This window comes from Nicotiana tomentosiformis, chromosome 12 (genome assembly GCF_000390325.3).
Source record: "Nicotiana tomentosiformis chromosome 12, ASM39032v3, whole genome shotgun sequence".
NCBI lineage: Eukaryota > Viridiplantae > Streptophyta > Magnoliopsida > Solanales > Solanaceae > Nicotiana > Nicotiana tomentosiformis.
In genome coordinates, this window is record NC_090823.1 from 133457041 (window position 1) to 133469643 (window position 12603).

General features: G+C 35.3%; 1 protein-coding gene across 1 annotated transcript; it reads left to right on the top strand.

Moving 5' to 3' along the window:
- Nucleotides 1-8539: 8539 nt before the first annotated feature.
- On the top strand, nt 8540-10632 carry LOC104105943 (universal stress protein PHOS32-like). Its single transcript, XM_009614376.3, has 3 exons — nt 8540-8817; nt 9612-9828; nt 10333-10632. Exons 1-3 carry the CDS (start codon nt 8640-8642, stop codon nt 10421-10423), a joined length of 486 nt encoding a protein of 161 aa, XP_009612671.1. The 5' UTR covers nt 8540-8639; the 3' UTR covers nt 10424-10632.
- The last annotated feature ends 1971 nt before the right edge of the window (nt 10633-12603 follow it).

The window sequence follows — 12603 nt, forward strand, 5'->3', positions numbered from 1 at the left end:
CAGCTTTGTCGTGGCCTTTTCCTCCTTCCCAATATGTTAGATGACCTAAAAGAGGCATTTTTGGCTTATATATTGCGTACAAAAGTCGTGGGCCAAAGTTCTCCTATTTCTAATCCAAATCAGCTTCAGGGATTGATGCTAGGGTGGATGCGTCGCATCCACCTCATCCTCCACTTCTCAGCTTCGCATGCTAGGGTGGATGCTTCGCATCCACCCTTTGTTCCTCCATCTCAGCTTTGCCCAGGTGCGGATGCTAAGGCGGATGCTATGGGCCGACTTCACTGCTAAGGGTGCACGAACTATGATTTTTTTCTAGATTGGATGCGACGCATTCAACCCCTCTTCCTCTAGCTAGAACACCTTTTCTTTATATTTTTGCACTTCAAACATCCTAATTCACCACACGCAACTCAATTAGTCATAAAACCAATAATTAAACCATGTTGGGCATTTTAAAGATCAAATAACATCAAGAAGCGATTAAAACATGGGTAAAGTAACATCAACACATATCTAAATATGCCAAACATCACTACCCCATACTTAAACCTTTGTTCGTCCTCGAACAAACCATCCTATAATAAACGAAACAAAATTAAGCTCTTATCATTCAAAGCACACTGCACCTATGACCATGGTTATTTGCAACAATTAGGCTCTAGAATATGCATCATATACACTTCCCTTTTCTTATGTCATTCTTTAAAAATATTTAAACAAAGACAACATGCTCACAACAACCCTAACCTCAAAAACTGACTTAATATCACTATGCACTCATGGCTTGAACACCCAACATCATAGAGAAGTCTAATAACGTTACCTATCCCTCGTGAAACCATGTGCCCTCACAACAAGAACAAGAGAGCGAGTTTAATCCACACATTCGAATCTCATGATCAAATATATTTTAATGACTCACATATATCAAAGAAAATCGCTCACTCTCACAGAGAAGTCACATGCATGCAATTGGTACCATAGGCTTGCCCTTAATGTAAATCTCTACTAATGTAAGCTCACTCGATCTAAAATCAATTAGGACTTTTTTATGGTTGTAATGTGGGCTAAGGAAAGGGTAGGATATATTTTAGGAATAGTGACTCAACCTCCTAAGCACTTTAACACATCACCAAATAACTTAAGCGCAGATTCTTCAACACTATTTCAATTTCACAAACAATATCACCCCCAAAACAGTCCCTTTTTCTTTAAGCACTACTTTAGTACATACCCACTAGCAAGAAAAAGACAACAATTTATTCATTTCTATTTTTCCTTCTTTTTTTTTTTTTTTTGATTTCAATTTTCGCTAGTGGTGTAGTATTTTACAAAACAAGTGCATCTTTCTTCCTTTCATTGGTTCCACTCAAAAGTCACCCCACACTTAGTCCCTTCGTACTTCTTTTAGCGCTCATCTAATAGTTAAAGTACTTTAAGAGGTAAAAGGATCAAAACAATGTCAATTAAGAATAAAAAGGGTATAGGCTTGTAATGTGGGTACCAAATAACAGGTCTACAGGCTCAAAAAGGGTTAAATAGGGATAGATTTTATTTGTGATAAGCAATAAACTCAAAAAGATCAAAGAAAGCCTAAAATTATTTTTCAAACCGAGCATCACCTAAAATTTCGCTTCAACTCACATACCGGGCAAGTTCTAGACACAAGTACAATACATGGACAACACAAAAATCTCACCCCACATGGCACATGACTCACTAAGGACGATTACATTCCGACTCTCAAGCAATGCAAGTATTTACGGAGCCACGAGATATTAAGTATTAAACGCAAAGTGAACACAAGTCAAGAAAACGAGAAATAGTCGTCACAAAATATGTTATCCAATATATAAAGGCATCAAGATTAATATCAAAATATAGGGGAGATACTACACATGCCAAAGCATAAATATGCTACTATGAAACAAGTCAAGGGCGCTTAGGTTCATCATTCTTCCTCCTTTTATTTCCTAAATTCCTAATCTACTCGAAAAGAAAAAAAAAACTATCCGGTTGAAACTAATCCCATGAAAAAGAATCGAGGCACAAAGAAAAACCATAGGGGATTATTACTACCTAAAGAAAGCTAAAAGACATATTTTTGGATTTTTTGTTTAGACTTTAATCCCTCAAGAAAACTGTCTAGGAGATCAATCGTCGGGAAAAGTCCAATTTTTCTAATTTTTTGTTTTTTTTTCTTCACAAAAGCTACTACACTTAAGAATGAGTACTACAACTAAGCTAAAATAGCACAGAAACTCATCCAAACGATCTCCTCACCCCACACTTAAAATTTTGCAATGTCCTCAATGCACACTATAAATAATAAGAGGGTAAACGAGACTCCCTGGTAGGCCAAAGGCCGAAGCAATAGCGGCTCACGAGGTACTCAGACTTCCCCCAGGCATCGTCCTTTGTGTGGGCACCCCACACTTAGTCCTCACCATCTAGCTCGCTTTTGCACTCTTCTAATGGCTTTGCTTCCTATGCTCATAATCCTACAAAACAAAAATAAATACTACAAAATAATAAAAATAAAATAAAATAAAAAGTAAACAAAAATAAAAGAAAGCAGTAACGCTGGGTTGCCTCCAAACAAGCGCCTGATTTAACGTAGCGGCACGACGTGAATCACTTTTTGCCTCCACCTTGAACTTATGAATTGAGCCCCTAACATGGCATCCAGTCTGCGGCTATGCTCCAGTGGTGGGGCTATAACGATAACCAGACCAAGTAATAAATTTTTCACTCTACACTTCTCGGCCTTTAGATGAGGAATGTATTTTTTGCTTTTTGGCATGACAAATTCAAGAATACAAGCACTCTCATCCTCACTCTTTGACTCCCCCATAGGCTCAGATGGCTTGATTACTATCTTACTATCTAAACACAATGTGGAAAAATAATTGGAATGAGGACCAATACGCCCTAACTCTAGAATTGTATTACTCTTTACATCCTCATATTTACATACACAAGAATTTTCAAATATAACAGTATCTACTTCCTCACATGGCTCTAGTGTACTTTTCTCAACATGGGCATCATCAACAAAAATATGCTCGAGTGATTGGCTCTCCACTTTTAGCTCCTCAATTTGGCGTATAAGCTCATTTTCAGCTTTACACAACTCATTACTGTTTTGTTGGGCATTAGACGTATCGACCTTTGTATTCAATTGGGTCTCTAAGTCGTGAATAGTAGTGCCAAATTTATCGATTTCTTGTCCCAATTCGGCTCTTCCTTCTATAAAGTATCTCATCTCATTTGTAATTTCCTCACGTTGAGCCTCATATATTTCTAATCTTTCGGATTGTTCCACCAGTGACATATGGCTCAAAATCTCCACTTTTTCAAAATTATCTTCTTGCTGGTACTCGCTCTCTTCATTCAATTCTTCCATATTGGCCTTCATTCTTGTGATTGCTGCCCTCATTCTTTTCATATCTTTTTTGAGTTCATCCTGTTGCTCTGCTACTTGCCTCAGAATATCCCTAATATATGCATCAGGTTCCATATCCTGCACTTCATTGCCCCTATCAAACTCAGAAATATCATTAGAAAGATCATAAAAAGGGCTCAGAGAAGGATGAACATGATTAGGACAACCATCCCAATGGCCATCTTGACCATCACACATATTAAAAATATTCCACTCAAAGGATTGAGATTGTGCGCACAAATCGGTCTCGGAAATATTCTGACAATTTTTCCACCAGTGGGGTCCTCCACAATATGGACAAGGATAATCAAGAGGAATGAGGTTGTTTGCACTTCTACTCCTCTGCATTCGAGAGAAGACCCTGCGTTGACACAAACCAGGCAAACTGAAAATTAAAACTTGAAAACAAATATCTAATAAAAGCTTAACTTAGTCACGTAGCTAATTTCTAAGTCCCCGGCAACGGCGCCAAAAACTTGTTGCGACCAAACACACTCACGCAAGTATACGCGGTCGTCAAGTAATAAAGTGACTAAAAGTCGGATGTCGAACCCACGAGGACTTATGATTAACTATTAACTAAATTAGACTATCCTAATTATCTAAACAAGAATTAAACCTAAAAATATTTGATTCTAAACTAATTAAATAAAAAAATATAAATAATGAACTTTGAACAGAGAAAGATCGGATTTTTATGATATCAATGTAATGAAAACGATCTAGGGTTATGGGCTATCTAACAATCATATTGTATTCTTAAATTGAATTGACCAACTAATTTATCTAGCTTATTGGTTGACAGGGTTAATATTGCTCATAAGAATCTGTCGAGTTCTTACTCACCTATTCAAGCTAACCTAACGCCTATATGTCTATGGAGTTAGAATCAACAAGAACGCATGTATAATTCCTGTAAATCAACCAAGCAAGGCAATTAGGTATATGTCTATCCTAACCACGAATACGTTCCCCGATGCCTGAGTTCAAGAACTTGCTCTACTCAATCCTATATGCAATCTAGAATTCCCACTTTCGAGTTCAATTCTAGATTCGTAGATAGTATTCAATTGGTGATCAAGCAATTAAATAATTAAGCGCAAGATTGAATAAATAAACTAATATGATAAATCAAGAAGTCAAAATCAATATCCGAATAACAATAGTCATGAAAGAACCACAACCCTAGAACGTGAAGTTTAGCTCCATATAGACATGGTAGCCAAACAACAAATCATATAAAGAAACATAAAAATTACTAAGTTTGGTGGGAGAAAGATGGAACTTGATGAATTCCGGCCTCCACAGCTTTGTCGTGGCTTTTCCCCCTTCCCAATATGTTAGATGACCTAAAAGAGGCGTTTTTGGCTTATATATTGCGTACAAAAGTCGTGGGCCAAAGTTCTCCTATTTCTAATCCAAATCAGCTTCAGGGATTGATGCTAGGGTGGATGCGTCGCATCCACCTCGTCCTCCACTTCTCAGCTTCGCATGCTAGGGTGGATGCTTCGCATCCACCCTTTGTTCCTCCATCTCAGCTTTGCCCAGGTACGGATGCTAAGGCGGATGCTATGGGCCGACTTCACTGCTAAGGGTGCACGAACTATGATTTTTTTCTAGATTGGATGCGACGCATTCAACCCCTCTTCCTCTAGCTAGAGCACCTTTTCTTCATATATTTGCACTCTAAACACCCTAATTCACCACACACAACTCAACTAGTCATAAAACTAATAATTAAACCATGTTGGGCATTTTAAAGATCAAATAACATCAAGAAGCGATTAAAAGATGGGTAAAGTAACATCAACACATATCACACACATTCCGCACATAAGATTGAGTTGGTGCACATAACTCGCCCTCGGGAATATTTTGATAATTTTGCCCTCGGTGGTTCTCTCCATAATATACATAAGGAGGATCAAGATAAGAATTGCCAACATCAAAACTCTCATAATTCCACGATGCCATGTCTCTCAAATCAATAAGTAAAACAAAAATAAATTAAAAAATCAAATACAAAAATAAAAAAATAAAATAAAAGTTCAAACTTGAAACCTAGCAATATGTACACCTACAGCTACACTGTTAGTTTTCCGGCAACGGCACCAAAATTTGATCACGCCCAACTATGCTTTATAAAAAGGACTAAGCGGTCGTTGCAAATATAATCCGGTTTACAAGTCCGGAGTCGAATCCCACAGAGAACTAAGGCTTAGCTACAACTGTTCAATATTGCTAAGAAACACAAGGCCAAACAATTTCCTAATTATAGAGATTATAATATTTATTTCTAACTAATTAACTAACAACTATTATAAACCAGTAAAATTATCAACTAACGAGGATGAAATTTTAGACAAGACTAAGGAGGTCTTGAGTTATGATTTCCCCAATTGTCGGAATCCTTCCCGCTATGCCTTCTATAATTTCACCTAAGTTTTCTCTACCGATCATGAGCGCTCTGAGTGTCGTAACTCTCTCCCGAGTAATTACCACACTTTACTAGATATATTCTTCCGAATTACGCTAGCTGGCATTAAGTACGGCTAACTCGGATCGCACCAAGGTTTCGTTATCCCTAATCCCACATTTAAACCCTTCGTATTGATCTCTCATATGCGTTAGGAGTGATGTTGTTCAACAACTACCTACATATGCACTCGCTCCCGAGTAATACACACTAAATAGGCACAGTCGATTGAGAGCTATTCAACCAACCACAATAATAACGTAGTTGAACAAATAGAGAAAATACTACGACAAATCTATATTAATGTAGCAGGAAAATCATCCTTCAAGAGGTTCCATCAAAACCCTAGATAACAAATTAACTATTCATAATAGTATGCAAAGCTACAATACTAGAATTCATAATCAATAATGGAAGTAGCAAGAAGGAAGTGAAAAACTCGTAGAAAAATTCTCTGCCTTGCTCCTCGTGTGTTCTTGCCTCCTTAAGTCAAAATCTCAGGTCTAATCTCGGTCTAATATCGGTCTCTTCTCAAAAAAATGGTGTTTAATAACTATTTATATGTGTAGGAAAAAGACCTAGACGAAATTACCAAATCCAAAACCAAGTAGGAGACAAAATAGGAAAAACCGGACCATGCGTCGCTCCGCGAAACGCGCAAAGCACCTTGCGTCAACCCACGCGTCGCGTGCCCAAACGCGAAGATGCAAATGTCGCGTCGCCTGCTTGTGCTTCCGTTGCGTTTACATTTTGCTCAACTCACTTTTCAATTTCTTTTCTCTTTCTCGTTTCTGCCTTGCTTCTTTCAATTCTTCTTTGTCTTCTTTTGATTTCTTTTGTCATTCTTTAGATTTCGTTTGTCCCCTAATTAAATAATCACAATTTTATTCTTGTAATGTATAAAATACACATAAAATCTCTACTTTGCTTTCAATTTCGTGTTCAACGTAACTACACATAAAATAAACTCAATTAAGCACAAATATAATATAATTTAGCATTAAAGTACCTAAATGTAAGGTAAGTAATGCATTAAAATATGAAATTATAGCCGAACATCAGTAATTTTCAGATGTGATATTTTTTGTACAAGACTATAATGGGAGCTGCTAATTATTCCTGTGGGCAAGTACACGATTTAATTGTTAGTAGATCTTATGCAATTTGGAAATTTTCTTTATTAATTATTGAACATTTTAAATATTGAAAAGCACAAGAACATAGATTAGGAGGTGTTGTAACCTGGTTAGTTATTGGTTAATGATATTGCTATGAGGACTTCTAATAAGTATAAAGGACTTTGTTTCCCTAATTGTGATTTTTTGCGTTCATGGACATTTTGTTTTTAATGGACTTCTAAGAAGTAAAACGGAACGACGGATCGGTTATTTCCTAATCTCAATAAGTGGGGAGGTGTCTCTTCAATGAGGAGATTTATATTTTGTTATTTAATTATTTAATGAGGTAAACAATTAAAATAGAAAAAATATCCAAAAACAGGAAAAAAAGATAAATGTAATTTGTAATTATTGAGAGGTGCCACAATAGTTTTATCAAGTACTTCATCCGTTCACTTTTAGTTATTCTCTTTTGACTTTGTACTACCTTTAAAATTTTATATTTTACCCATAATAATGATAGCATTTCAGAAAGTCTTAGGAATATTTCGGATAATGAATAACTAATGATGAGGGTATAACAGGAAAAAAAGAATGTCTTTCTCTTGATTTGCTAAAATAGACAGTAAAAATAAAAATATATTTTTAATATAGTAAAAAAGTAAAAATGAACTGAGAGAATAATATTTTTTATCTCACACCTCTTAATCTCTTCTTAATAGCCATAACTCTCTTAGCATTTCATGTGCGTATCTTTCAAATGTTTAATGTATAGGATAATAACACCTTATGGTATTCAATTGTTTGTATACTTATATAAGTTTATTTTTAGTTATTCTCGTAATACTTCTTTGTTGTTGAATTTCCATTACTCATATTCTTCTCCACGTTCATCTATAATTTTACTTTTTGACTTCGTTTCCTTCATAACTTTGGACTATCTCAAGTTTGTAAGATGACTCAAAACATTTAAAATTCTTAATCGTTTTATGAGGATAAAAATAGAGGGGCTGGAGAAGATTGGTATTGTTAGAAGGAAGAATACAATTGAGGGAGTTCGGAAGATGAAAAAAATTTATATATAAGTTATAACTGCAAGGAAAGACCAACACTCTTTATCTTCAGATAATAAGAGATTCTTTCTTAAGAATTTCTTCGGTTATTATTCTAAACTTAGTGATATATTGAGCGTTAGAGTAAACCGAAAAAGTACTATATTTATGATTTAATCTACTTATAAAATTAGTTTTTGTATGAATATACATAAAATTCATTCTCCTATCTTGACCAATTTACAAAAAATAGAATATTTTACAGATTCTTTTTCTTGATCGCGCGAAACGCGGACAACATCACTAGTCTACAAATAAGACTAAGTCCTTTGCCTTAACAACCTCAGTTAGTTAAGTTTTTTGGTATCCACAAAAATTAGTGAGATCCATTCTTGACGGGCAATAGTAGGAAAAAATAACCATAAACTCCACTAAATTAATTACATTAACTAACTTTTGTTAGATCAATCAAACACAAATAAAGCTTCTCTTGCATCGTTTAGCAAAATAAAGAGAAGGTAAAAGAAAAAAAAAAGTATAAAATTAAAATGAGTGGGAAACCAGTGTTGATATTTGCAGTTGATGATAGTGAGCATAGTTTCTATGCCCTTGAATGGACACTTGATCATTACTTTGCTTGTCCCTCAACTTCCCCCTTTAAGCTTGTGGTTATTCATGCAAAATCTAATGCATATGCTGCATGTGCAGTAGGAATGGCTGGACCAGGTATAATTCTAGAGTTAGTGGGTTCATAATAAGTGCGATCTTACATTATATATATAATCCGAGTAAACAATGTATATGAGTTCAATAATTGAACCGACAGAGTCCGCCCTTGATTCGCCTCTATGTTAAACCTAATGTTGCTATTAATATCTATTACCCCTGCCTATGTTGTTCATGTTTTTATCAAATTGTTGTGTTGAACCTAATGTTGCTATCAATGTCTATGACTCCTATATATCTACGTTGTGTATGTTTTTATCAAATTGTTGGTCACTACTCCCTCTAATCCTTTTTTATTTTTATTTTTTCGTTTAGGGTTTTGGCACACTCATCCAAAGCATCTTTAATTAATAACATTATTTATAAGAGTTATTTGACTAAATTACTCCTTATTTTTCCTCATTACTCGTTGAAAAATTGTATAGATGTCTTATTGGAGCAAATTAAATTTGAAAAAAATAATTAAAAATCCCTTCTTGGTTTCTTCAAGCGGGCACTTATTTTGGACCAGGTTAATTTGATTAAAACGATAATTATTTGGATCGCGAGTTCGAGACGTGGAAGTAGCGACTAATGCTTGTATTAGAGTATTAGGCTATCTACATTACACCCTTTGGGGTGCGTCCCTTCCCCGAACCTTGCATGAACACGAGATACTTTATATATCAAACTGCCTTTTTTTTTTTATGGAGAATGAACTCCTAATATTGAACCTAATAGACTGCACTGGACATATATAGAGGATAGTTATTGAAAATCTTTTAGATATTTGATATGGTTATTTGTTGTGGCAGGAAGAATTGATGTGCTTACCCTCATAGAAACAGATATTAAAAGGGGAGCAGAGAAAGTTATTGAAAAAACAAAAGAATTATGCAAGAGTAAAAGACTAAAAGAAGTATCATGTGAAGTAATTGAAGGTGATGCTAGAAATGTTATTTGTGATGCTGTTGACAAACACCATGCCTCTCTCTTGGTCATGGGTAGTCATGGTTATGGAGCTTTCAAGAGGTACCCATAATTTACTATTTTGTTTTATTATGTTTATGTTATATACACTGATAATATAATATAAGGAATTTTTATACTATTAATCTAATTTAATGGGTTGAAAGGAATACACTGATAATATAATATAAGGAATTTTTATACTATTAATCTAATTTAATGGGTTGAAAGGAAGTTTTAGAGCAACGGTAAAGTTGTGTTCGTGCAACATAAGTCATGACTTGGACTCAGCCAGTGACACTTGCGTCATGGAATGCTACATACGTCACACCTCCTTTGGATAAAACCCTTTCCCGAACCCTATATAAAGTTGTGAGCGTGAATATTTCGTACCCCAGACTGCCCTTTCTTATTGCAATTTAATCGGTTAAATCGAGTTGTCTGTTGTAGGTCAACTTGATTAACACGATAATAAGTAGTATTTATACTGACGGTGCATATAATATAAGCTCATGTTTACTTATTTTGTGAGAATATTGATTGGAAATTACATTTTAAATGCTGCAGGGCTGTATTGGGCAGTGTAAGTGACTACTGCTCTCATCATGCAAATTGCTCTGTGATGATTGTGAAGAATGATACAAAGCCAAAGCAATAAACAACTGTAAATGGCTCTGTCTTATTCAGTTGCAAAGGTTTTACTGATTTTAAGGTCCATATAGAATTGGTTCCTGTGTTATGACATTAGGGTTTTTTTTTCCTTTAGAAAAAAGAAGAAGAAAAAAAACTCATTATACAGTGTAATGTTTTGGATTCCCTGTAACTGTGAACTACTTTTGTATGTCAAAATAATTCTTATGTGAATAATTCTTTGGATTCTCCAACTTACTGCTAAAGTTGGAGTACTAATTAAGCATGCTCAGAAAACATGTCCCGTAATTGGAGTTAGTGGCATAGTCGAGATTTTCACCAAGAAAAGTTAAAATATAAAAAAATAAACACGTACAAATTAAAAAAATTCAATGTATAATATATATACATAAAAAATAATTTTTATCTAGCTATATAGTATAATTTTGCGGCTAACACCCCTGGGACAAAGGTGCTTCGCCACAGGTCGGAGCTTCAGTTAGTGTAGCAGATATGTTGAGCTTCTGTTGATTATTGTCCCTCAAGTAGTATTTATATTATTTGTCCAATCACATCAGATAATTACTTACAACTTATACTCAATGCAAGTATTCAAATCAAATTACAGAAGCAAAAAAGAAAATGGAAAATTATTAACTACAAAGGTTGCTAATAGTGTACTAAATTAGCAGAAATGTTTACACTATCTACAGAGCCTTCGTGATAAAATGCACATTAATGGAGTATATACATATCTGTCTCACTATTATTATAAATCTAAATAAGTAAATAGATCGAAAATTTATGAGTGACCTATTCTGTCACGACCTAAAATCCAACTAATCGTGATGACACCTAACCCAACCTGTTAAGTAAGCCAATTACCAACTATCTGATTCCAATGAAATTAACGAGGCAATTAATTAAAAGAAAATATCTAAAACCAATATTTTCCCCCAAGAATTGGTAGTACAAATCATGAGCTTCTAAGAATAGAGTTTACAAAGCGGGTATGAAATAAATACATCATCTGTTTGAAAAGTACATAAACTGAGTTTTATGAATCTAAGGCTACCATGAACAAGAGGCAGCTACAACTGGAACGCAGATACATCTTCAAATCCAGCTCCCATCGAACACATCAACATCATCAGCCAACATCTGCACGCAAGGTGCAGAAGTGTAGTATCAGTACAACCGACCTCATGTACTAAGTAAGTAACAAACCTAACCTTAGGTTGAAAGCAGTGACGAGCTTTTACCAAGGTCGGGTCCAAAACCAATAGTCCACAATAATATCCAAAAAATAAATCTCATAACAACAAAATTGAGGCAGCATAATGAATAACTCAATAATAAAATGCTCAGTTCGTTCAAAGTTCCGGAAAAATAAACATTTTTCTTTTCAAATATAATAGTAAAACTCAATTCTTTTTATTAAAATCACCAAAATATGAGTAAGTCTGAAAACTGTGATTTTTCCAAAATCCTTTCAATAATAAATGGGATGTTTCATTTTCTTTCCAAATAACCCGTATAAAACAAATGCATCACTATGCCCATCTGTCAAAAATGTATGAGAAATCATGAATGATGTGATGTTGTACAGCATGAGAAAAATACATCTCTATGCATGTATCTCATGTGTGCATGCCAATGCGATGCAACTCAGTGATAAAATCATAAACAGCCCCTCGGGCAGAACATCACTAATATGCAGCCCATCGGGCAAACCTCACAGTCACTCGTGCCACTCGGGCATACCTCACAATCACTCGTGCCTCCCAGTCACTCGTGCCACTCGGCACTCGGCACTCGCACTTAGTAGGTACCTGCACTCACTGGGGGTGTGTACAGACTCCGGAGGGGCTTCTTCAGCCCAAGCGCTATAATCTGCACGGACAATTCACGTGCTACACGGACAACTCACGTGCTATAATATCATATCAGAATCCGCACGGATAACTCACGTGCCATAATAATAAATATGCTGCAGGCGGGCAGCCCCGGTCCACACTCATCTTCATAATCAGGCCCTCGGCCTCACTCAGTTATCAATCTCTCCAGTTTCTCGGGCTCACAATGTCATGAAAAATAGCCCAACAATAATGATATGATGCATCAACAATAAATAAGAGAGAATGAAGTATGATATGAAATGAATAAACACGACTGAGTGAACAATTACAATTTGAACATATTATTCAA